The 25,836-nt window shown below is 51.0% G+C and overlaps 3 protein-coding genes across 3 annotated transcripts in view; 1 reads left to right on the top strand and 2 right to left on the bottom strand.

Moving 5' to 3' along the window:
* SEPTIN14 (septin 14) overlaps window positions 1-25,836 on the bottom strand; it is a gene marked incomplete at both ends in the record, with an annotated part of 568,759 nt that overhangs the window by 184,242 nt on the left and 358,681 nt on the right. The window lies entirely within an intron of this gene.
* Window positions 827-14,997, top strand: SUMF2 (sulfatase modifying factor 2). Its single transcript, XM_082645158.1, is given in 10 exon segments — window positions 827-861; window positions 863-996; window positions 4,602-4,758; window positions 7,919-8,033; window positions 8,467-8,511; window positions 8,877-9,027; window positions 10,260-10,315; window positions 12,482-12,566; window positions 12,747-12,891; window positions 14,154-14,997. Coding segments are annotated over 10 exon segments (981 nt in total). The 5' UTR covers window positions 827-853; the 3' UTR covers window positions 14,239-14,997.
* Window positions 15,127-25,812, bottom strand: PHKG1 (phosphorylase kinase catalytic subunit gamma 1). The gene is made up of 10 exons (XM_082645136.1): window positions 23,400-25,812; window positions 21,117-21,208; window positions 20,465-20,643; window positions 19,975-20,029; window positions 17,461-17,526; window positions 17,021-17,184; window positions 16,550-16,640; window positions 16,261-16,414; window positions 15,990-16,115; window positions 15,127-15,606 (listed from the first exon to the last, which is right to left on the bottom strand). Exons 2-10 carry the CDS (start codon window positions 21,197-21,199, stop codon window positions 15,361-15,363), a joined length of 1,164 nt encoding a protein of 387 aa, XP_082501262.1. The 5' UTR covers window positions 21,200-21,208; window positions 23,400-25,812; the 3' UTR covers window positions 15,127-15,360.

Below are 25,836 nucleotides of genomic sequence, written 5' to 3'. Positions count from 1 at the left end.
GAACCAGGCCGCACAGCAGGTGAGCAGGGAGCAAGCAAGCAAAGCTTCATTTGCTGCTCCCCATCGCTTGCATGACTGCCTGAACTATCCCCCGCCCCCCCGAAAAACTCTTCCACGAAACCAGTCCTGGTGCCAAAAAGGTTGGGGACAGCTGCTTTTGAGTAAAAAAAAAACTTGGATAAATTGGACTTTTCATGCTTTTGAAGTAGCCTTGCTAAACTGCTTCCCAGAAATGTTACGTTGTAGTGAGTAGAAAGATGGAAATAGAGTCAAGGGAGTTGAAAGAGCTGCAAGTCTAAAGGCAAAATAGGAAAGGCAGAGGTTAAATACATGGCTGAAGGCGTAGTGACTGAGGACCAGGTGAGGTAAGAGATTTTCAGGCAAGATGGTATTTTTGCACCTCGGAACCTTGCTTAGGCTGATATCCCTTCCAAACCCTCTAGTGTCCTATTTTTCTCACCCAAATTACTGTTCTCTTCTACATGTTGCTACAAAATACAGTAGGTATATTTGAAGACCTTGAAAGGGAAGTTGTGTTGCTAAGCTTTGCGTTTTGAGGACTTCGTAGTTGCCTACAGTGAGCATACAATAAATTGGAAGTTGAAACGTTTTCTGTGATCTTGCGGTGGTACTCCAGGGCACAAAAGGGAAGGAGATCAGTCCGTCCAAATGTTCACAAGCTAAAGAAGGGGCTTCTGGGATGGCAGGGTCTTTAACCCCAACGCCGAGAAAATTGCCGCCTTTTAATTACCTGGCCCGGCAACACTGGAGCCTCGGCCCCAGGACTAATTTCTAGGTGGGGCCGCGTAGAGGAGCAGTGCGCACGCGTGCGCAGGGCACGGCCGCCGACGTGATGCGCGCGACGCGTGCGCAGCGGGCCCGCACGGTGGCGCGTCTTCTCGTGGGGCTCCAAGGGTCGTCTTCTCGGCATGGGCACCTCGTTGTCGCCGCTGCTGACTCTGCTGTCGCTCCTCTCCGGCCCGTGGCTCGAACTAGGTCAGTGTGCTGGCCTGCCCGACTGCCCCTGGCTCCGTTCGGCCCTGGAGGCAGGAGAAAAGGGGTGGGGCGCTCGGCCCCTGCGGGGAAAGGGACGATGGCCGGTCTGCCAGCGTCCTGCGCTATCTTGCAGCGGCCGGAGGTCCCTCCCAGAGGCGGTCAACTTGGCGAGGTGTATCTCACTTCTTTTTTACTTTTAACGTATTATTCTGGATTTTTTTTTTTTTTTTTTGAGGTATGCGGGCCTCTCACTGTTGTGACCTCTCCCGTTGCGGAGCGCAGGCTCAGCGGCCATGGCTGACGGGCCTAGCCGCTCCGCAGCATGTGGGATCTTCCCGGACCGGGGCACGAATCCGTGTCCCCTGCATCGGCAGGCGGACTCTCAACCACTGCGCCACCAGGGAAGCCCTATTCTGGGTTCTTTTGAGCATAAAAAAAGAATAAAACGATCCTCTCCCGTCCACCACGTACCCGTTGCCTAGTTTAAACGTTTGCCAATTTATGGCTTTAATCTTGCTTCTTTGGGACCCTTCCCACTTTCTCCTTCCCCTGGGAAATTCATTTTGGGGTGAATCGAGGCAGGATACAATTTTATTCCTCAATATTTAACTTGAATAGCCAAAAAGACAAGAAGTCACGGGAAAAAAAGTATCACTCACTTTCCCACCTAAAAAATTAATTAACCGTACTCCTTAACACCATTAAACATCCAGTTAGTGTTCAAGTTCACTTACTGTAAATGTTTTAAAATTATAGTTTACTTGTTGAATTAGTGTCTAAATAAAATTCATATATCGCTAGTGTGTGTGTGTGTGTTTTGTTTTGTTTTGGCTGTGTTGGGTCTTCATTGCTGCGCGTGGGCTTTAGTTGCCGCTAGCCGGGGGCTACTCTCTTCGTTGTAGTGTCCCGGCTTTTCATTGCGGTGGCTTGTCTTGTTGTGAAGCACGGGCTCTAGGCTCATGGCCTTCAGTAGTTGTGGCACGCAGGCTCAGTGGCTGTGGCTCAAGGGCTGTAGAGCACAGGTTTAGTAGTTGTGGCGCACGGGCTTAGTTGCTATGCGGCATGTGAGATCTTCCTAGACCAGGGATCGAACCTGTGTCCCTGCATTGGCAGGCAGATTCAAACCACTGCACCACCAGGGAAGTCTCTGTGTGTTGTTAACTCCCTTTTAATCTGAGAATTTCCTGCTTTCTTTATTCCAACCTCACCCCCCTTAAAGTGGACGAAATCATGTGTGAGTGTGTCAGAATGAGAATGAGAAAAGGGCCAAAGATGGGATACTGGGGAACGTGAAAAGATGTGGACTCTGCCTTTAGGGAAATTATAGTACTTAGACACTGTTAGGTAGAAACATAACAAAATAGTATGTCAAGCCAGAGAAGTGTCACCTTTTGGAAATAGCACTGACCTGGAAGTAAGGAGACCTGGGTTTTTCCTGTTAACTAGCTCTTTAAGTCATTTCCCTTTTGGGTTTTGGTTTCCTCCTGTCATATGAGGGGGTTGAAATAAAGATCCTTTTATTTTATTTTTTTTGCGGTACATGGGCCTCTCACTGTTGTGGCCTCTCCCGTTGCGGAGCACAGGCTCTGGACGCGCAGGCTCAGCGGCCATGGCTCACGAGCCCAGCCGCTCCGCGGCATGTGGGATCTTTCCGGACCGGGGCACGAACCCGCGTCCGCTGCATTGGCAGGCGGGCTCTCAACCACTGCGCCACCAGGGAAGCCCAAGGTCCTTTTAATTCTATGATTTTTGGAGGTATCCAAACAGCAAGTGTAAAGTAGTTCATTCAGTCATTTGATGATAATTACTGTGCACTTGTGCTAGGTGCCAGGGATACACTGGCAAAACAGATGTAGTTCTTTTCTTTCTGGAGCATATGATATAATGGTGAAAATCACTACGAATTGATAAGAGTTCAAACAAGTGAAAAGGAAGAGTCAGAGAAACGTGCGCAGTAGTATGGGTAGAAAGTTGATAGATGTATTTCAGAGTATAGTGTCTAGATTTATCTCGCTGGGACAAAAGGTTGTCGTGCAGAAGAATAGAGAGGTAAGGAAAGGAACTAAACATTTGTTGAAAACCTACTGGGACTTACCTGGTGGTCCAGTGGTTAAGACTCTGTGCTCCCAGCGACTTCCCTGGTGGCGCAGTGGTTAAGAATCCGCCTGCCAATGTAGGGGACACGGGTTCGAGCCCTGGTTTGGGAAGATCCCACATGCCGCGGAGCAATTAAGCCCGAGTGCCACAACTACTGAGCCTGTGCTCTGGAGCCTGTGAGCCACAACTACTGAGCCTGTGTGCTGCAACTACTGAAGCCCATGCACCTAGAGCCCGTGCTCTGCAACAAGAGAAGCCACCCTATGAGAAGCCCGCGCACCACAACAAAGAGTAACCCCCGCTGACCGCAACTAGAGAAAGCCCGCGCACAGCAACGAAGACCCAACGCAGCCAAAAATAATAAATAAATAAATTAAAAAAAAAAAAAGACTGTGCTCCCAATTCAGGGGGCCTGGGTTCGATCCTTGGTCAGGGAACTAGATCCCACATGTATACTGCAACTAAGAGTTTGCATGCTGCAACTAAGACCCGGCACAACCAAATAAAATTAATTAAAAAAAAAAAGAAAACCTACCATGTGCTAAACATTTCACACATTATTTTAATACAGCCAGGCATTTGAGTTAGATATTATCCCCATTTTGTACATGAAGAAATTGAAATCCAGACTAAGTAATTTGCCCAAGGTCACCCAGCAAATTAAGTGACAGAACAAGAATTTAAAACCAAATTTTTTTTTTAAGTATTTATTTATTTATTTATCTATTTATTTATTCATCCATTTTTGGCTGCGTTGGGTCTTCCTTGTTGTGCGTGGGCTTTCTCCAGTTGTGGCGAGCAGGGGCCACTCTGATGTGGTGCGCAGGCTTCTCATTGTGGTGGCTCCTCCTGCTGTGGGGCATAGGCTCTAGGCATGCAGGCTTTAGTAGTTGTGGCTCGCAGGGTCAGTAGTTGTGGCCCACAGGCTTAGTAGCTCTGCGGCATGTGGGATCCTCCTGGACCAGGGCTTGAACCCATGTCCCCTGCATTGGCAGGCAGACTCTCAACCACTGCGCCACCAGGGAAGTCCCTAAAGCCAAATTTTAAAAAAATAAATTTATTTATTTAACTTTGGCTGCGTTGGGTCTTCGTTGCTGCACGCGGTCTTTCTCTAGTTGCAACGAGCGCGGGCTATTCTTCATTGTGGTGTGCGGGCTTCTCACTGCGGTGGCTTCTCTTGTTGTGGAGCACGGGCTCTAGGCATGCGGGCTTCAGTAGTTGTGGCGCAAGGGTTCAGTAGCTGTGGCTTGCGGGCTCTAGAGTGCAGGCTCAGTAGTTGTGGCACACGGGCTTAGTTGCTCCCCGGCATGTGGGATCTTCCCGGACCAGGGCTCGAACCCATGTCCCCTGCAATGGCAAGCAGATTCTTAACCACTTCGTCACCAGGGAAGTCCTAAAGCCAAATTTTTTAAGCCTCCATTGTTTTTTGCATTATAGCATTATGAGTTACATATGATCCAAATATTGCCACTTCTTTTATATATATTCGACTCTTTTTTTCTCTGCAGGGAATGGGCAGATGACCAACATGGTCCAGCTACCAGGTGGGAGATTCCAGATGGGAACAAATTCACCAGATGGCAGAGATGGTGAAGGACCTGTCCGGGAGGTGACAGTAAAACCCTTTGCCATCGACATATTTCCTGTCACCAACAAAGACTTCAGGTACATCCAGTGTTCCTCCAGGAGAAGTAAAGGCTATTCTAATCTTCATAATATTTAAAAGGAGATTAGCTTGTTCACTACCACATATCATCTTTGCAATGGTACAGTGAGATAAGTGTTATCTACGTTTTTAAGATGAAGAATCTGAAGTCCAGGGACTTCCCTAGTGGCACAGTGATTAAGAATCTGCCTGCCAATGCAGGGGGACAGGTTCGATCCCTGGTCCGGGAAGATCCCACATGCCACGGAGCAACTAAGCCCGTGCGCCACAACTACTGAGCCTGTGCTCTAGAGCCCACGATCCACAACTACTGAAGCCCTCACACCGAGAGCCCATGCTCCGCAACAAAGAGAAGCCACTGCAATGAGAAGCCCACGCACCACAACAAAGAGTAGCCCCCGCTCACCGCAACTAGAGAAAGTCCTCGTGCAGCAATGAAGACCCAACGCAGCCAAAATTTAAAAAAAAAAAAAAAAGTATCTGAAGTCCAAAGTTTCTGTTAGTGGCAGAGCTGGGCCTGGAACTCAGATCCTCTGGCTCTTGAGCCAGTGGATTGCCCAGTGTACTGGACATAGCGCTGAGAAATATGGGCAGAAGTCAGACACTCAACAGAAACGTCTGCAACAGGGGAGAAGAAATTGGGAGAAGGGTCATAGTAGCTGAGAGTCCCTTAAATTCCCTTTACATTTACTTAGGGAAATGGCATTGTTTCCAGAATCAAACATTTTGGTTCCAGCTTAATCTAAGAAGCCATGCTGAGCTACGTCAGTGTCCCCAAGGTGATATGTTTTGGGTAGGCCAAAGTAGAAAATGATCCAGGACATATCTATAACTTACCTTCAAATGGTAGAGGAGGGAGTATATAGGGAGGAGAGGGAAAGGAAGAGGAGGGGATGGGAAGACAATAAAGCAAATGTGAGAAATGACTTAAATGTTACATTTGTGGACTTAAAACTTTTCAGGATAAAAAGTTTTGGGGAAAATTTGATTCAGGAGACACAGGCTGAAATAAGCATAAGGATTGTCAGTATACTCCTCAAGCCCTTTGACTCATTGGTTCCACCTCTAGGGATTTGTCTTGAAGAATTAAAAGTTGTCCAAAAACATTTAGCTAAAAAATGTTTAGCTATTGATACAATGCGAATACATTTACAATGTCATCTTGTAAACAAATGTTAACAATTTTAGGATCACTTAAACATATTGTATCAATATAACAGACTACTTAGCAGCCCTTAAAAAATCCTGTTGTCAAAAAGAGATAGTTCTGAAGTGTTAAGTGAAGAAAGTAAGTTACAAAATACTAAATAGGGTATGATCCCATTTTTTAGAACTATATGTATAGAATGTATATGCATTAAGAAAGACCTGGAAGATGCAACATGGCATTAGGTGACAGCTTCTGCTCATGTTTTTGTGACTTCCAAAGGAAAATAATTACAGGAAGTACCTTCTGAAAGCTATTTAAAAATCCTTGGTTGTGGGGTGAAGGGGGAGAGAATATGGACAGGTATATCTTAGTTGGTGTGATAATGGATGATTTCAGTTTTTTTCTTTTTACCTACCTCTATTTCCTTGTTTTTCTATAATATGATGTTATATATGCTTTAAAAAATATTTTTAAACAGGAAAGTTATTAAAATCAAAGGAGAAATCACTTCTGATCAGGCTTGCACCACATCATGACAACCAGAAATAGCTAGCTAGGTAGATGCATTCTTTTTTTTTTTTTTTTAATTTAATTTATTTATTTTTGACTGTGTTGGGTCTTCGTTGCTGCGTGTAGACTTTCTCTAGTTGTGGCCAGCGGGAGCTACTCTTCATTGCGTAGGCTTCTCATTGCGGTGGCTTCTCTTGTTGCGGAGCACAGGCTCTAGGTGCGCAGTTTTCAGTAGTTGTGGCTTGCGGGCTCTAGGGTGCAGGCTCAGTAGTTGTGGCGCACGGGCTTAGTTGCTCCGCGGCATGTGGGATCTTCCCGGACCAGGGCTTGAACCCGTGTCCCCTGCATTGGCAGGCGGATTCTTAACCACTGTGCCACCAGGGAAGCCCTAGATGCATTCTTTTATATTTTAAATTGACCTTTTATATTATGGAAATATAATGTCACCTCCAGTAAGCCCCGAAACTTTGCTTAGAACCCATAATCTGTCTTTGCCTCTCTGGTAAAAGAGTCTCAAACCATTCAGGTGGTCAGAGGTCGGTAAATAGCTATTGCTACCAAATCTCATCTCCTCCTCCATTCTCAATGCCCCTTTGATGGGTGAACAATGTCTTCTCATATCAGAGGTCTGGCACAGATGGAATACTCTTAGCCCAGTGAAAACAATCCATCTTACCCTGGAAATCTGCTTGCTGAAATTTGCTCAGCCATACCAAACTATATGAAAATCCATTCTAAAACCTCGGCAAGTCATTTTTGTTTGACTCAACCTCCCTCATCTGTTAGAGGGAGATAATAACCCCTGTTCTGCCTCCCTCCTGTGATTGCTGTGACATTAGGTATGTGACGAAGACCTTTCCGAAGAGAGACCCATTCCCACCCTTGAATCTCCTCAGTAGCTTTATTCATTATCTCCAAAAACTGGAGGTAACCCAGATGACCTGCAACTGGTGAATGGATAAAGAAAATATGGCCTATACATGCAATGAAATACTACTCAGCAATGAAAGGCAACAAACTGCAAAAAAAAAAAAAAAAAAGGAACAGGGATGAATCTTGGAAGCAGTATGCTAAGTGAAAGAAGCCAGACCCCCAAAACTACATACTACTGTATCATTCAATTTATGTGAATTTATATTCTGGGAAAGGCAAAACTATAGAGACAAACAACAGATCAGTGGTTGCAGAGGCATAGAGGAATTTTGGGGGGTGGTTGATGGAACTGCTCTGTATCTTGATAGTGATAGTGACTACATACTTTGTCACAACTCACAAAACTACACACCAGAAAGAGTGAATTCTGTCTGTGAACTGCACACACAGCAACAGATATTAAAAGAAAACCTGCTCAGGCTCTCAGGTGAATTCCTTGTAGTTCATGAAAATTCTGTGATGTGTGACTAATAGGATAAGGGGGTATGAGGTTTTCTGGAACAGGAGAGGGTGAGGGTGGAGCACAGAACCCCATTAGCTAAACCGTATGAAACATCTCTTTTCAGGGAGTTTGTCAGGGAGAAAAAGTACCAGACAGAGGCTGAGGTGTTTGGGTGGAGCTTTGTCTTTGAGGACCTTGTCTCTGATGAGCTTAGAAACAAAGCAACCCAGAAAATGCAGGTAAGAGAACCTAGGTTTGCAGCTGAGGGGATGGAAGTGGGACCTAGACAGAGAATCCCGTGGGGTCTGGGGTCCCCTGGGCCACAGTAGAGAATCAAACCTGAGAACCAGAGGCAGGGAGGAAGCAAGAGAGACCCACCCTGGAAGAGTCAGATGAACACACACTCCCAGGAAGTTCACCCCATGCTGGTTTCTGTATAGAGAGACTCTGTAAAGATGCAGACACACACAGGGTTCAAGATACTCCCTGGACCAGCAAGAGAACCTCTTGAGAAGCCTCCCTCCAATACGGGTGGTGAGATTTTGGACACAGCCTCACTTGGACCGCCTGAGTCTCAGCCTGAAGTCTCTGCTTTGCCTCCTGGGTGTCAGTCAGGAAGGTGCCCTCGCTGGGTCAGAGCATCTTTTTAGTCGTGTTCCTTCCTTTTTGCAGTCTCTCCTCTGGTGGCTTCCAGTGGAAAGGGCATTCTGGAGGCAGGTAAGGGTTGGTTCCTCTACTTTGTTTTCTACCCCTGCTGACTCTTGGGAGGCCTGGCTTCCCTAGACCCTTGCCCATCTAGAAATACTGAGTTTAAAAGGATGACAGAGAAGTTTCAGGGAAGCAGCCAAGCCACCCTGTTTTCTCTGCCTTAATCCTTTTACCCCTGGCCCATCCCATTTCTCCCTTGCGTCTCATGTTTAGTCCTTCATTCTGACTCTGGACCTCTCCTCACTCACCAGGCTCTCTCTTCCCACTTCCTTGCTCCATCTGTGGTAAAAGCTGAACTCAGGTACCCTAAGCCTAGCCTTCCTCAGACTTCCACGAGCTCCCAGAAGCTTGTCTCACTTCATCCTGGCTATCAGCCTGCAGGTCCCGGCTCTGGCATCCGAGAGAAACTGGAGCTCCCGGTGGTACACGTGAGCTGGAATGATGCCCGTGCCTACTGTGCTTGGCGGGGAAAACGGCTGCCCATTGAGGAAGAGTGGGAGTTTGCTGCCCGAGGGGGCTTGAAGGGTATAGAGATGCCAAGCAATTTCCCTTTATTCTTTCTCCCCATCCTGCCTTGCATGGGGGGCTTTAAAGGGTGAGACAGGTTTGTGCTCCCTAGAGCAGTGCTTCTTTTTTTAAAATTTAATTTAATTTATTTATTTTTGGCTGCACTGGGTCTTTGTTGCTGTGCACAGGTTTTCTCTAGTTGCAGCGAGTGGGGACTACTCTTCGTTGCAGTGCGTGGGTTTCTCATTACGGTGGCTTCTCTTGTTGCGGAGCATGGGCTCCAGGCGCACAGGCTTCAGTAGTTGCAGCACATGGGCTCAGTAGTTGTGGCTTGCGGGCTCTAGAGCACAGGCTCTGTAGTTGTGGCGCACGGGCTTAGTTGCTCCGTGGCACGTGGGATCTTCCCAGACCAGGGCTCGAACCCATGTCCCCTGCATTGGCAGGCAGATTCTTAACCACTGCGCCACCAGGGAAGCCCCGAGCAGTGCTTCTTACACTGTGTAGTGATGGACCAGTTGTTGGTGGTGGTATTTCTAATCCATCTCAGACCAATACTTCCATAAAATAGCATAAAAATTAGTAACTGGAAAATGGAATGAAAAAAACAGACATATATTTTTTTAATTATTGGAGAGTCTACAGACATGTTCCATTTCAATAAGTATAATCAGAACAACATAGCATAGGAAAAAGAAAAGGATTACCTATACTGTATACCTTTTCCATAGCTGTATAGGGATTAATATAACATTGCTGTTTACTTATAACTTTGTTAGTTTGCAATCCTAGCTAAACAGAAAGTTAGAGTGAAATAGCAATTTCCCATATTCAACACCTCTACACAGTCTTTGAATGAACACTGGCTATACCAATAGTCAAAGTCATTAATGTGATAAATGAGGTTGCTTGTTCATTTATCCAGTCTAAGTGTAAAGAACAAGTTTCTCAATGCTTACTCTCAATTTCTGTACTTATCCCAGCATGAGCTGGTAACAGGTAGTTTGCAGAATGGCATTGGTCAGAACCACACCTAGAATTGTCCTGTCCTGGAGCAAATCAGAAGCCAGGGCCTCCAAGTGCAATACTGTGAGTGGAAGGGAGGGGTGTGTGGGAAGTAAAAGTAAGTAATCTTACTCTTCTGTTCTCATCACTTCCTCACTTCCTTTCGGTTGCCTCGCTCTTTCTGCCTTTCCCTTCTTCCCCAACTCCTCACCTCTCCCTCCTCCGCTGTCTCCTTGCCCTCCTGGCAGGTCAGGTTTACCCCTGGGGAAACGAGTTCCAGCCAAACCGCACCAACCTGTGGCAGGTAAGACACACATTCCTCACTCCTGTCCCTTCTCAGAGTGTTGATTGAGACTGCTGTGGGCTAGACACTGTGTTAGGCTGTGGGACTCAGAGGCCTTTGTGTTCTAATGGAACTGAAAGCTGGTAAAGGGGTAAAGCAGAAGACAACGTGGTGGGGCTGTATAGTGAAGATGTGCAGCGTGTGCTGGGGGGCGTGCTGGGAGTGTGCTCTCTTGTGCTGCAGGAGCAGGGCGTGACTTCACGGTGAACATGCCGTTTGAGCTGACCGAACTGGAGTTTACCACGAGAAAAGTGGACGAAATAACATGCCTGTCAGCAGTGCATTAGGAAAGGGTGCTGTGTGTTCAGAGACATGCCAGACTCGGAGAGGCTAGCGCACAGGGAAACAGGAGGTACAGGAGATGAAGTAGGCAGTGGATTGGAGGCAGATTATGAAGGACCAGGGGTGCCAAGACGTGGTTTTAGATTTTACCCTCCAGGCAGTGGGGAGCCGACAGAGGTCTTGAAACAGGGGAGCGACAACAATGACAACAATCATTTTGATTTGGGGGATGCTGATTGTTGAAAATCTGCGTGGGATCAAATGAAGTAGAGCTGTAGGAGGTCTCTGAATCCGAGGCTGCGGCCATGGCCCGGGGATGTGAACACTTGCATGAAGTGGAAGTGAAATCGAGAGGAAGCCAGGTGGGAGACGCCTGCCTGAGGGGAGAGACAGGGTTTGGTACTCCGCCAAACATGGAGGAGTGGAAGAGAGAAGGACTCAAGCATGAATCCAAGCTTGGGCAAGAGGGTGCTGGTGTGACCATTATCCAGTATAGATAATATGCATGTTGGGGGTCAGAAGGATAGAACTTGGTCAGTTTAGGATCAGCCTAGCTTAAGCTGCCTTTGGGTCATGGATATGCTCAGTAAGAGGTTGAAAGTATGAGTTTGGAGCTTAGGACAGAGGTCTGGGTCAGAGCAACTGGTTTGGAGTCAACAGCATACACTGTAGGCAGGAATGACATCCCTCAGGGGGACTCTGCAGCATGAGGGGAGCCCAGCACCAGCATTTTAGGGTGAAGCCTTGAAAAGGGCTTGAGGGGTAGACTGACCTTTTAGATGACCTTGGGATCAGAGCTTTGCAAAAAGTCTGATCTGATTTATTCACCATGGGATCTTTGATAAATTAACTGTTTTGAGTCTCAGTTGCTAGCTTTTTTTTTGGCTGCGTTGGGTCATCGTTGCGATGTGCGGGCTTCTCATTGCGGTGGCTTCTCTTGTTGTGGTGCATGGGCTCTAGGAGTGCGGGCTTCAGTAGTTGTGGCACATGGGCTCAGTAGTTGTGGCTTGTGGGCTCTAGAGTGCAGACTCAGTAGTTGTGGCACACAGGCTTAGTTGCACTGTGGCATGTGGGATCTTCTCGGACCAGGGCTCGAACCCGTGTCTCCTGCATTGGCAGGTGGATTCTTAACCACTACACCACCAGGGAAGTCCCAGTTGCTAGCTTTTTAAAGGGAGAAAATACTTGCCTCACAACCTGGTCAGGACTAAAGACATAGATGTAGCAGCCCTAGCACATAGTTGGCGATGAGTAAATTGTAGCCCCTTCCTCTTCCCTTTCATAAGATCAGCCTCCATAGAGCAGGGGCAGCTGAACTCCAATTTCAATGAGAAGCAGAATGAACAAGTTGAACAAATTGCGTCAGCAAATACAGGTTACTTTTCCAGAATTTTGGCGGTAAAAAGCAGGAGGTGAGGAAGGCAGGGTCAGAGCAGATGAGGGAGAGTTAAGCCTGTTGGTGGTAGAAGGGAAAGCGATGGTACAGGGGAGCACAGGATGAGCGTCTCGTTCCTGAGGAGACGGGTGCAGGTCATGGAGGAGGGGAGGCAGAGCCTTTCTTCTCAAGGCACATGGGGAGGAAGTCGAGAAGGTGGGAGTGGGGCAGGCTGGTGTGGACACAGGGGAAACGACACACTTCCTAATCCAGCCAGGAGGTCATGGTGGAGGACATGAGGCAGCTGGTTTGGGAGCTCAGGGTGGGAACCTCGGGTCACTGCCCCGTGCCCTTCCCCTACCCCAGAGGATACTGCAAGATGGCCTTGGTTTAAACTCCTCTGGGCAGGTGGGAGCAGCTGCCTTGGGATGGGATGGTAAATCTTTGAGCCTAAATTTCTCCCCCCTCAGGGAAAGTTCCCCCAGGGCGACAAGGCTGAGGATGGCTTCCACGGAGTCTCCCCGGTGAACGCTTTCCCCCCACAGAACAACTACGGTAAGATTGCCCGTCGGGTTGCTGTCAGCATTCACAGCTCGGCTTCTGGGATGGTCCTGCCTGAAAGATGAGGCGGAGAGAAGCAGCACGGGGAAGCGTTAGCTCCCCAGGGCCGTCGATGGCCAGGAGGGGCGGGGGTGGCGCTCCCCAGCCTGGGCCAGACCTGCCGCTGTGCTTCAGGGCTCTCTGACCTCGTGGGCAACGTGTGGGAGTGGACAGCGTCACCATACCAGCCTGCCGACCAGGACATGCGTGTCCTCCGGGGGGCGTCCTGGATCGACACGGCGGATGGCTCTGCCAATCACCGGGCCCGGGTCACCACCAGGTGAGGGGCTCGGTAGCTGGGGGCTGAGGGTCTGGGTCCTGGTCTCCCAGAGCACAGGTGGCACCAGATCTGGCATGGCCGCCGCTGCCGTGCCTCCCCCTCCACTGGGGGCTGTGGGTACAGAAGAGGAAGCAAGCCACACTTGCCATGAAAAGCCAAGAGCCCGGGACTGCTGGTGCCTTTTCCTGCCAGCTGCCAGCACCAAGGCAGACTCTGTGTCCAGCATCTTAATTATGTGGTTTCCCCTCTTGTCCTCCGAGCTAGGCTTGCAGAGAGAGGGAAGTGGAATGGCCACATCGATAGGTCATGGCCAGGGGTCATGGAAATATTGACTCTTCCAACGAGTGTGCACATGAAAAGGCATTTTCTACAACCGTTTTGTTTTACTATCAAGAAAAACTAGGCTCAGGGAGGTCCTGGAGCCTGCTCATTTCACACAGATGGCTAGTGGTGGCACCTGAATGGTGGAGTCCCCGGCTCCCGAGTCCCCTTCTAGGACCTTCCACTTTGTTCATCTGTGGACTTATTTTGGTTAATCTCCCTGCAACTCCTCCTGCTCCTGGGTTCCAGAAGGACTGTCGAGAAGCCACTGTTCCTGTGGCCTCAGAGTGTCAAGTTTGCAGGCGTTTCTTTGATACATTGAGCCCCCTGGATTTTCCTCACCTTTTCCTTTAGGACAAAGTAGTGGAGAAAGTATTGGCCTGGGGACCAGGAAACTGGGTTTGCCACTGATTCTGTTGTGCCACTGAAGCAGTGGTTGGCCTTGGGCAAGACATTTAAATCTTTCTAGTGTCTGACTCTGGGTCTGTGAGATGGTGAACAAAACACACCTTGCAGAGCAGTAAGGGAAATGGCAAATGAAGGAATACGTGTGAAACTTCTCTGGAAAGTGTGCGGTACTGATTGGTGCTATGATAGTCTCACTTCTTGCCAGACAGGTTTTTTTCAGCTGAGTTATTCTAAACTACCGACAGTCGAAGTTATTACTTGTGGCCTTTCCTTCCTTCCAGTTCAGTCTCTCAGGACCACCCTCACTTCCTCCAGTGTCCCAAGGTCCCTTCTTACCCCTTTCACCCAGGAATGGCACACCCTCAGGCCCTACCCTCACACTAGGTTTCTTTCCAGACTGTGTATGCCCCCCCACCAGTCCCCAGGCGCCCCAGACCACAGCAGGCCCTGGGAGCTGGAGCAGGAGAGTTGGGTAAGGCCCCGGGTCCCTTTCTCAACAAATGTCTATTCTCTCTCCCCTTCTCTGGTGGCAGGATGGGCAACACTCCAGATTCAGCCTCAGACAACCTAGGCTTCCGCTGTGCTTCCAGTGCAGGCCGACTACCTGGGGAGCTGTGAGCAGCCACACAGAGATGAGGAGAGTCCCCCGTGGCACCCGTGGCACTCCCTGGCCACATGCTAAACACAGCCAAACTCGGGACTACGTCCATCCCCTCCCCCATCCTCTGTGGCAGGCATCTCTCCCCGGGACAGGAAAGGACCCTGACCTCCGCGGAGGGGCGCCACTGTCTCTTGGAGAAGGGGCCCAACTTACTGATTGTGCCCAGGAGCCGGATGTTTCTCTTAGAGGTCAAATATTGACCGTATGGGGGCCACATACTCAAAACAGTTGGGGCACAGTGCTCGGAAAGGCAGGTTGTGAAAAAATTTTAAATCTGCTCCCTCCTCCTTTCTCGCTGTCTGACCCAGGGACCTGACATTGTTTGCTCAAGGCAGAGTTTCCCCAGGTCTCCTTGTTTTCCCAGCAAGTTGCTGTAGAAGGAAAATGATTCCTTCATTTGCCTTATTTGTGGGGTTTCATGCACCTCGGAGGGAACCTAGTTTCCACCGTATGTGAAATGCGGTTCTGTGGGCTCTTTAAAGCACAGTCAGTCTTAAAAGGGTCTAGGAGAACGACGGATTTACCAGGCACAACTGTGTATCATGGGAGACACAGAGTGAATAATACTCCACAAAGACAAGCAGCAGAAGCTTCCCTTTCTATTATTAATTATGTAAGGGCTGCCCTATGCCTCTAAAAACATGGCCCCAGAGAAGAACCTGCTCCCGTGGTGTCACTGGACTTTGTGAGGTCAGTAAAATCTCCTGTGATTGCGATTCTCAGACTGTTCTTTTTCATCCTCACCCTGGGACCCTAAAGGCGGTGCATCGAGTGTCAGTAACTGTGGGCCTCCCATGAGGACAAGCGGACATGGTGGTATAGCTGGGCCGTGGAGAGGCAGGGTGCTCCTGGTTCTGGACCACAGCTGGTCCCCCACTCCGTGGGCCTGGCTCCAACTGCACTGACCACCACGTGATGCCTCCAAGAGGGGAGAGTGGCCCCAGCTCCTGGGGTCCAGGCTGGGGCCAAGTACCCCCTCTGGACAGGGGCCTGCACACGCTCTCACTCCTGTGTCCTCCATATCGGTGGCTTCTCCTCCCGGCCTGACCCCCGTCCCACCTGCCCTGCCGCCCTGCCCGTCAGTAGCCCTCCTCAGCCAGGGAGAGGAGCACGGCCTTGGGTGTGTTCTCGAAGAGCGCCGCCCGGTTCTGCTGCTGCCCCTTCTTCACCCAGTGGCCATACATCCGGAAAGCGTAGGCGTCGATGAGTCGCCGCAGGGGCCGGAGGGCATAGGGGTCTCGGATGACGATCTCCCGGGTCACGGGCTTCACCCGGCGGTACTGGTAGTAGATCCGCACGGAAGCCAGCACCGTCAGGGCGATCACCTGCGGAGGGCCTGGCCTGAGAGCTGGACCCGCCCCGCGACCTGTTTCCTTCCCGGTCCGTGACGGCAGGCCCTGAGCTTGTTTGCCACGATGGCTCGTGTGGTTTCCGTGTGGTTTCCGCTGGGCCTGTCCTAGCGTTCCCGCCTGCCCCCACCCCCATTACCCCCATTCCTGCCCGACAAGCAGGCGCAGGGCTTGAGGCTATCGGAGCCAGAAGCCAGAAGTTGAGCTGCAACCATCACAGGGCTGGGCGGGAGGAGAAGGGTGGGTGCTCTGGAAACCCCGTGGGCATAAGGAGTCCCCAAGAAGGGCACCGGGAGCTTGGACTTAAGGGGCCTGCGGCACCTGCCCCGGGGCCCTGAGTGGCAGGCGAGCTTAAGTACCTTGAACTTCCCCCGGGGGCTGAAATGACGCACTTCCTCCACTGTGTACTGCTGGAAGAAGGGATGCGCTAAGGCCTCTTCTGCCGAACAGCGGCCTTTGGGGCTCACCACCAGGAAGCGGGAGACCTGAGAGAACGAGACAGAACAGAAGACATCTATGGGGGGTCCCTCCTGGCAGGGCCTCCATCCCGTGGCATGCACGGTACACTCCCCTCTCCCCACTGTACTTGCCCCTCGCCTGACCCCCGAGCCAGGAGATCTTTCCTCTCACCAAGTCCTTCACGGTGTCCGAGTAATCATCCCATTCTGGTGAGCCAAACTGGTAGTTGCCACTCATGATCATCCTCAACATCAGCATCTGCTTGCGATGCCAGAAGGGTGGGGAGCCGGCCAGCAGCGTGTACATGATGACCCCTGTGCTCCACCTGGCACCGGGCAGTGGGGAGGAAGGCAGGAGGGCCAGCTGTAGCTCCCACCGTGCCCTCCTCCCCAGCCAGGTGCTCCTGGCCATGGGGGCATCCCTGTCCCTACGGGTCACCTCCCTCCCCCAACACACTCACATGTCCACCTCCTTCCCATAGCCAGGGTGGTCATCATCCATGGAGCACTCAATGATCTCAGGGGCCAGGTAACTGGGGGTCCCACAGACCTCTGCAGGGATAGTTTCCATCAGAAGAGGTCAGCAGAGGCACTTGGAAGAGGAAAGCCCAAAGAGACAATGGAGAAGGAACCGAAGTGGTGGCTGGGCTGGGACTCTCTGAACACGGGCTTGGCCCAGGGCCAAGGGCAGGGCCAGGGTGCTGGGTCCTGTGGCCACCTGATGGGGGACCGGCAGTGGCCTGGTCACTTCTAGCTATCCTGGCCTGGCATGCAGGCAGTGGGAACCTGGCAGCCCAGTCCGGGGAAGAAACACCCAGCCCTGAAATGGTAGGATTTTTACTTTGCGGGGGAAACCCAGGCAATCTTTGTTCCTAGGAGAGCTGAGGAGAGAGCCTGAGCCCCTGACATGGGCCAAGACCATGTTACCGGACCTCGCAGCTTCTCTCCTGGCTGCAGCTGGCAGGAAAAGCCGAAGTCCGTGAGCTTGATGTTCATGTTATCATCCAAGAGGATGTTCTCAGGTTTCAGATCCCGATGCACGATATTGAGTTTGTGCAACGTGAAGATCACCTCCAGCAGGGCTCTCATGATCTTTCTGGGGTGGGACAGGAACAGGTTACTGTCATCTGCTACTCTGCAGGGTCAGGTAACAGGCAGGGACACCAAAGCCCATAAGCCGGCTGGACTGCAAGTGAGGGAGGACTCAAGACAGGCCAGGCCTACCTTGGCTGAGTCAAGGAGGAAAGGAGGCACAAAGCCAGCGGAGCACACTGCCGACCCAGACGGGTGCATGCCACGCCTCCTCCAAGACCTCGGTGCCTAAGCAAGGGACTCAGGCCGGAAGTAGGGAGAGGGGCAAATGGACCCTCACCTGGTTTCCTTCTCACTCAGGGTGACCTTCTCATTGAGGTAATCAAAGAGTTCCCCTCTCTTCATCCTGTGGGGACAGAGGGTTTGTAGCTGGATGTGCCCCAAGGCTACCCCCTCCTTACCCTGCTCCCAGAAAACTGTTTCCCACCCTAACACCTCCAGGGGCAAAGTGGGCTGCTCCCCACAAAGGACCAGGGTCTGTGGGGAGGGGCTAGGGAAGTGAGTGGAGAGGCTGTCTCCGAAGGTTGAAAGAAGAACAAGGGAGACTGCGGGCTGGGGGATGGCACCAGTGCGAAGGTCCCCCCATGTGTGGGAGTGACAGCATGGACTGGGATCCATCAGGGTCAAAATCAGGGTTGGGAGGGGAGAGAGGGAACTTGAGCCACTGGCACAAGGCCCCAGACCCAGACCCGAAGGACAGGAGTATCCTGATGCTTCCCAGGGACAAACAGAAGCAACAGCAGCGATGGAAGAGCAGTTTTACCTATTTTAGGATTTCGTAGTATTAAGAATTGCAGTTCCATTTTCTCACTTGGGATGATCTAGAAAGAGGTTTCTGCTAGAATCATCTAGTTATACCCTGAAGGGCAATTTGGGGCAGCATTAAAAATAGCTTCCCCAAGCAACTTCTTCAAAGGTTAGAGACATTTGAGCTGCCCCCAAGGGCTCTACAGGACAGTGCCACCGAACGGAGTTGAGACAGCTAGAGCTGGGCAAGTCTGTAGGGGTCCTAGGAAAGTCTCCTTTGCTTAACTAGGAAAGGTGCATCCCGCCTGCCCCTCCAGGAAAAGCAGGGCCCAAGGGAAGAATTCTGGCCAGTATCTGAGGGAAGCAAGAAAATCCTTGAACTTAACCGGTGGGGCGGGGAGTTGAGTTCTGTTTGAGGAGCAACCCAGAAATTACAGAAGTGAGCCTTGTTTCATACACGATTGGTACTGTGTCCCTAAAAGGCAGTGTGTGCCTCCAGTTTTGATCACTTTAATTCCATTTTAAACACACTAGGAGAACTCACTAATAGCAGCAGCAGCAAAAAGATTTACCAGTCAACACTGGGACCCTGGCAAGGTCCATCAGCAGGCTCCTGCCTTCCTGGAGCTGGTGGTTGAATTGTACACACAGGCCAAGTTAAATTGTGTCTCCAAGAAAAACTTAACACGGCACGTGTTCAGTATGGCTACAAAATGAAGTGTTCCAGAAATACAAAATCTGCTTGAATGATTTTCTCAAGTAAGGCTAGTCCCTAAATTAGCAGTTATATATGGAGAAGTCAAGACAGCTCTCCAACAGAGGTGTGTGTTCTTTAGTGAGGACTCGAATGGAGCAGGGGCATGGGAGCTGGAGAGTTCCCTTCTTTGGGAACCTTTTCCAGTAACAATGGTAAGAAGTCTGAGTGCACGGTTCACAGAGCACTTTGCGTTGTTTGAATTTGATGCTTGGAGCTTGGTGAGAGGGACAGTATCGTTTTTCCTTGCCTGAGAAAACAGAAGCTCTCCCAGCTAAAAGGCCCACTGGTCCCTGAGGGCAGAGGGCCCTGTGACAAGGAGCTCATCTCAATAGCCCTGTTGGTGCACAAGCAGGGGAACGGTGACATGTTGCTGTTGATGCTCCTGCTGACGACAACGATGATGATGTCAATCTTTGAACCACATCCCAAATACAATCTCTACCACCTGTCTCCCTGGTGGGCCTCTTGCCCCCATATCGCTGGCTTCCTCCTTTCCACTCTTGCCCCCTTACAGTCAGTGGGACCCTTTATAAAAGTAAGTCAGATCACATCACCCTCCTGCTCTCAGCCCTCCAAAATTCTTACCTCCAAAATGCCTGCATAATCTGCTTTTTAGTACTGACCGAGCTTGCATCCTGCCATCGCCACAGGCTTGCTCCACTCCCCCATCCTGACTTGCTTGCCGAGCCTCAAACATGCCAAGCCCACCCGGCAGGGCCCCTGCTCTGGCCGTTCCCTCTGCTAGAGGCTCCTTCTCCAGGTCTTGGCACAGATCCCTCCCTCCCTTCATCCAGGTCTCTGCTCAGGTCACCTCCTGGAGAGCATTCCCTGCCCACTCCCTCTGACCCCTGCTCAGCTTTACATATATGTGTATTTGTATAACTCTGTGTGTGATTTATGACTCGATTGCTTTCTGTTCACACCCTGTGAAAATTAGTGCATGAAGTAGGATTGCGTATCCTCACGTCTAGAATAAGTATTGAATGACCACCATGGTCATCATCATGGTGGTTCATAATTATTAGCATTTACATTGTGCCAGTCACTGTGCCATTATTACTCCTGCAATACCGATGGGAAAGCTGATACTGACAGAAATCATCCAGCCCATAAGTGATGGACCCAGGATTTAAAACCTGGAAGCCTGACTCCAGGGGCTGATCTGCCTAAAGTGTCTGTGACCTTATTTGGCATCCACAGTTTAAGGGGCTGGCTGCTCGTCTCCAGGAAGCCCTGGATGGGGGACTACAATAGAAGCCTCTCCAATAGGCCCCAGGCCTGGGTACTTACAGATCAAACACCAAGAAGAAGAAAGTGTTGGTCTCATAAGTGTCCTTCAGCTGTACTGAAATGGAAATGGCTCGCTCGTCTCAGGCAACAGAGGAACCCAGGCGGGGGCAGTGGAGGCGCGGGGGCAAGGGGACTAAGGCCGCTGTGGCCAGACTCAGAAGCTGGAAGGGGTATCGCTATGGTGTTCAAAGGAGGCGCACCAGGGGAGGGGGCACCCAGGGACTTCACACTCCCATTCCCGCACCTGCACCCAGCCCTGCCTGCCACCCCTTCTGTGGGGCTGAAAGAGGGGGCTTAGAGCTGACTCCTGAGAGCAGTGAGGGTGGAGCCGGGAGCCTCAAGCCTCTGGGCACTGGGCTTTCAGGGCCTCGGGGTGCGGGAGACACTCTGGTGGTTCTGGCTCGCTGAACTGGGGCCACACTCCCCGGCTTGGGTTATCAGAGCACACCCATGGCAGGGCACCGCGCCGCGGCTCGGGGCCATCACTCACTGATGTTGGGGTGTCCTGAGACCTTGCGCAGGATGTCCACCTCCTTCTTCGTGGCCTCTCGCAGCTCCTGCACCTCCTCGGAGCTGAAGCTGCCCCCACCCGTGACGTCGATGATCTTCACAGCGTACTCCTGGAGTGTGGGCTTGTGGATGCAGCGCCTGACAACGCTGCTCACTCCCCTGGGGGTGCAGAGGACAGATCATCCCCGGGGCCCCTCACCCCAGATCCAGGCCACAGCAGAGATGTCCTGCCTTGTCCCCCAACTCCCTATGAGCTTTGGGGGATGGTAGGATGAAGAAGGCACAGAGAGGGCGATCTGCCTGGAGCCCAAGAGGAAGAAGCCTGCTCTGGGGCCTCCTAGCTCCTAGTTCAGTGCTCTTTCTCGGCACGGAGGAAGAAGCTGTACCCTCTCACGGCCATAAGCTTCTCTCTGACACCTGATTCCTGACCCTGCCCCCAAACTGGGGGAGCTCTTGGCTGGGAGAGGTCTCTAATCTGGGTGCTCTTATACCCGCTTCCTCCATCCTGGTGCAGGAGGGCAGGACCCCGAACTGAGAGTTTCTCCAAGTGGACAGTGCTTTCGGGATGGAAATGGGGCCAGTGTCCGGCCGGAGCCCAGGACAGAACTTCATGGGGAAGGTCCGGGCCTTACCTGCCCAGGATCTCCTTGGGATCGTAGTTCTCATAGAAGCCCTGTGCGGAATAGGAGTCTGGCGGTGTCTTGTACTGGGTCATGTTCAGCTCCTTAAAGAGGGGAACAGAAAGAAGCGGTCAGCCTTCCTTACCTGGGGGATGTGCTCTTTGAGGGCTGAAACCGTTTCTCCCTTTTTGTTTTTTGGCTGCACCGCACAGCATGCGGGATCTTAGTTCCTTCCTCTGGTAACCAGGCACCCAGCAGAACCAGGGATCGAACCCGTGCCCCCTGCACTGGAAGTGCGGAGTCTTAACTGCTGGACCGCCAGGGAAGTCCCTCTCCCTCATCTTTGTATTTCCTGGCATCGGTCTGGCCTCTTGTGAAATTCAAAATAAATGTTTATGAATTTTTTAAAAAGCTTTGGAAAGAGCCCAACTTGCTTCTCCCCACTGGCTGTAAGCTCTCGTGACCCCAGGTGACCATGTGGCTCCCGGCATGTTCTCGTTGTGAGTTGTTGCTCCCCAGTAGGAGCAACAGATGGGCAGCCAGGCCCAAGCCCAGGCTTGAGGCAGGAATCGGGCCACCAGGCTGCAAGGTTAGTTCTGACAGGGCCAGCACACGCTTGATTTTAGAAAGCACCACCAAGAAACTCTGCAAAGGACAAATTAAAGTGCTCTTTCCTTTCCTCTTTGAGGTGACGAGGCTGGTCCTGCTTTTCCTCGGCCTGCTCTCTGCACTTCTGGAAAAGGTGAGAAGCTTCATGGTTTCATTTTCAAATATGCTGCTCCCATAACCTCTCCTTATCTCCCCAACTTGTAACTGTCCTACCCAGAAAACACCCCTCCTTCTGGGACAGCCTTGCTGTGCTTCCCATTGCTGCTTCCTCGCCCATTCTACCCTTAGTTTTTGTGATCACTGTCCCTCCCTCACCCTTCCTTCCTCCCTTCCTTCCTCCCTTCCTCCCTCCTTCCTTCCTCCTTCCATACTCTGAGAAGTACTGTGCCAGGTGCTCTGAGGGATGCAGAGTTTGATGGGTGAGTCCTGGTCCCAGCCTCTGGTATCACTTGTTCTCTTATCTCTATCCCACCGTGATCATCTCTAGATCATCCCAACCATCCCTCCCCACTGTGCCCAGCGCAGGTGTGTCGCAGGTGCTGCTCCGTAGATATAAGTCAATGGCTGGAGGTGTCCCTTTGGTCCAGGTTCCTGCCAGCAGGATGGTCATGTCCTCAGAATGCCCTGTGTCCTACCTAACGATGGCCTATGAGCCCTGAGTGGTCCTGCTGCAGTGTGGGGCAGAACGGAGCCAGGACACTCAGGCCTAGACCCAGAGGAGCTGGCCGGCTTTGCTTCAGGAACATAGAGGCCACTGGGTACGGAACTCCTACCTCACACAGAGGATTTGAGAAATGGAGAAAATGCTGTACCAACAGGAAGAGGGGCAGATAGAAAATGGGCACGAGCTGCCTCTCAGCAGGGCCAAAGACACCTCTGGTCCCATTTCCACTACCCTTTCTGGGTCCAAGAAGGTCTGGCCTGTCAAAGAGGCCAATTTGCTGACCAGCCAAGCAGCAGCCCTGGCTGCCTCAGGACAGGCTGGCTGTTCCAGGAAGGCTGGTGTCCCCACTGCTGGGTGCCTGGTTACCAGAGGAAGGATTAGAATAACAACAGTCTCCTCTGCCAACAGCAGGCTCTGGAGCTGTCTCTGCTCCACCCTGTCAGCAACCCCAGCTGAGCACCGGAGTGTCTGTTCCCCATAAAAACTAGCCCAATTCCTGGTAAGCCCTTTAAAGTTCCCACGAGGGGCATCTGTTCCCCCTCCTCCCCCCACCTCCCAAAGCTGGGTAAGGAAAGGTCTCTCCCTTCCTGCAGCCCTCCCTGCACAGACGGCGTATGTGGACCCAGCCCGGGATGCCGTCCCGTCGGGGCCCGTTCCCTGGCACAACTGGCCCCACTGAGCCCCAGCAGCACTCCCGTCTCCTGGGGTGGGCAGTGGAGGTCTATCTTGCCTTATCCCCTTACTCTAGGCCTAACCTGGGGCCAACTTCGCGCCTCTGTCCACTGCCCCCGCCTGCATTCCCCATGCCTTACCGAAGATGCCTTTGGAAAGGGTCCCCAAACGGGAGTAGGTAGCCTGGTCCTTTTCGGAACATGACATCCCTCCCTGAAACTTAGAGAATCAGTGCTGCCACTCTTCTGGGCCCATGTGCCACAGAAGCAGGGAGAGGTGGGTCTGAGGGATGTGGGGGGTTCTGTCTTCCCTACACCACAGCCTCTCCCGCTCCCCACACAGCTACTCACCTCTATGTCCTCACAGGCCCTGGAATGAACGTGACAGGAATCCCAAAGGTCCAGGAGCCCCCTGGGGACAGAGGACAACAGAGGGCTGAAGCGTGTCCCGAGCCGACGCTTGTGGCCAGAACAGGATATCTTGCTGCTCTTCCTTCAGGCTTTGCTACGGAAGGCTGATGTGCCAAAAATAAATCCCAGCTGCAAAGCTGGGGTGCAGGCCAAGGCTCAGTGTGACAGTGCATTAGTCGGGGCCAAGGCTCAGCAGGGGCGACCTCTGGTGGAGGGTGAGGGAAGCTCCGGTGGCCTGGGAGCAGGCAGGACAGCACAAGATGACCCATCTTCCCTCTGGAGCTCACTCAACCTCCAGGCTTAGAGGAGATAAAGCCATCTTGCTGGGAACACGCTGGCTTCCCTAGGAGCCATTCCTGTGTGTGCTGAGAGCAGAGCCCTGGAGACACCCCAGCACACTGGCATGCCCACCCTGCAGCCCTGGGTGCTACAGGGACCCGCTCAGCTACGGTTTGTGTGGCTGCCTGACACAATGCAGACCTCAAAGGCTAGGGAACATTCCCTTCAAGACTCCATCTCTGATCTGCCTCCATTTCATCCTTAACTTCAGCCTGCAGTTTCTAATGAATGAGTTCCATGTGCCAGGAAAAGCACATGGGCTCTAACCGTGTGTGGCTTTAGGCTGTTTGGGTGAGAGTCCTCATCGGTGTGAGTCTAGCTTAAGAGGCTGACAGTTGGAAATAATGTATGCAACATGCTGGCTCACAAGTAGACCCTTTTTAAATGCTCACCCTCATTCTAAAGCTACCTGTTCTTCAAACCCCTAGTTCTTCTAATATACCAAATGAAGAAAGGTGTAATACATTGCTTCATACAGGTGCTGAGCCCACAAAAACCCATTTAATGAGCATTTTACAATGCACTTCATATGCACTCTCATTGGGCCCCCAAAACTCTGGTATTAAGCCAATTTTAGAGAGAATGTGACTTGCTCGACAAGGTGAGTAGGAGGGCCTAGGTGAACCTCAGATGTAGGCCCACGTGCTCTTTCCATTGTATCACACTCGCCACCTCTTCCATTTTGGGGAAATACTTGGCTGAACTGCTATACAGAAAGGAGTTGTAAATGACTTTGCCCCTATCCTTAAAGGCCTCCAGCTTATTGAGATGCAACATCTGGTTCCAAAGATGAAAACACTGAATTCTCCTTTTACTTACTGTCAATAAGCCTTTTCCCAATTCTAAGCTGCAGATGCCTGCTGGCTTACACTTTCAATACGTGACAAAAATCCCTTCTGACTTTAGGGCAAAAGGCCAAAACACCTGGTGGATCATTCCCCGTGACCTTCTCTGTGTAGCCATGGCTCCCACCAGAGGCAGGCCAGGTCAGCCAGACTCTTCCATTTTATTGTCAGTGGTTCATTTTCCTTTGATTCAGTGATTCAACCATATTTGGGTACCCACCATACAGCATCACGCCTTGGACATAAGGGGCATTAACCCTATGAACTAAGAGGTCCTGAACCTTTAGGAAAATGGGCAAAAGAGCCCACTGATGAACCCAGGAGGGAATATGCTGGTGGACTGGCCAGTAGTGAATTGTCTGTGGTCAGTTAGGTCCTTGAGCAAGGTAGTCTTGGCCTCTTTCAGGAAGTGAAAGATTAGGTACAGAATGGGGCACTGTAAGAACACCGCTGAAGATGAGGTAACTGAATAATTCACTTACTCAACAGCACTTCACTCACCTTGCAGTTAACAGAGAGGAAAAAAAAAAATCAGATAATGGAAACTCTGAAAGGTGTATTTGAAAGTAGGAAAACTGCAGAGCACAATGGAGACTGGAGGTCAACCCCCAGAAGTAAATGAAATTTTGAGCTGTGAGGGATGGAGCTGGGTTCATTAAAAAAAAAAAAAAAAAGATGCACCCCAAATTGAGTCCAACATGGACTTAAGACAGCTTGGAGAGGGCAACTTGAGTCTTTCAGGAAGAGGAAGCTACAATGCCTTAAGTAGAATAAAAACATCTGCAGGGAAACTGCCTATATTAAGAGAATGAATTTTCATCTCCAACCAATAAATTGGATAATCTAGGTTAACAATGATGTGTAGTGCTGAGCTGGCCACAGGGAGCCCACACGTGTAATGGGTCTCCTCCCACATTTCCTTTATCATTCACCTGATTGCAACAGTTAGTATTTTAGTTTCGTTACTGCTCAGTTTACTGAGCATTGGCTCCAAACGCCTGTAGCACCTGGCATCTTTTTAATGAGCAGCACGCTTGCTAGGGAGCTACTCCTCACATAACTATTTCTCTACCAAAGCTCCTCAGGAAGCTCTGCCAGATCCTCCAGGTGGCCACTACTTTAATATCCAGAGACTACAGACTAGATACACTTAAAGATATGTAGAGACAACTGTGTTCTTCTGCAAAATGCAT

This window comes from Mesoplodon mirus, assembly GCF_964341445.2.
Source record: "Mesoplodon mirus genome assembly, chromosome: 15".
In the NCBI taxonomy this organism is placed as follows: Eukaryota; Metazoa; Chordata; class Mammalia; order Artiodactyla; family Ziphiidae; genus Mesoplodon; species Mesoplodon mirus.
This window is presented reverse-complemented; position numbering and strand designations above follow the sequence as displayed.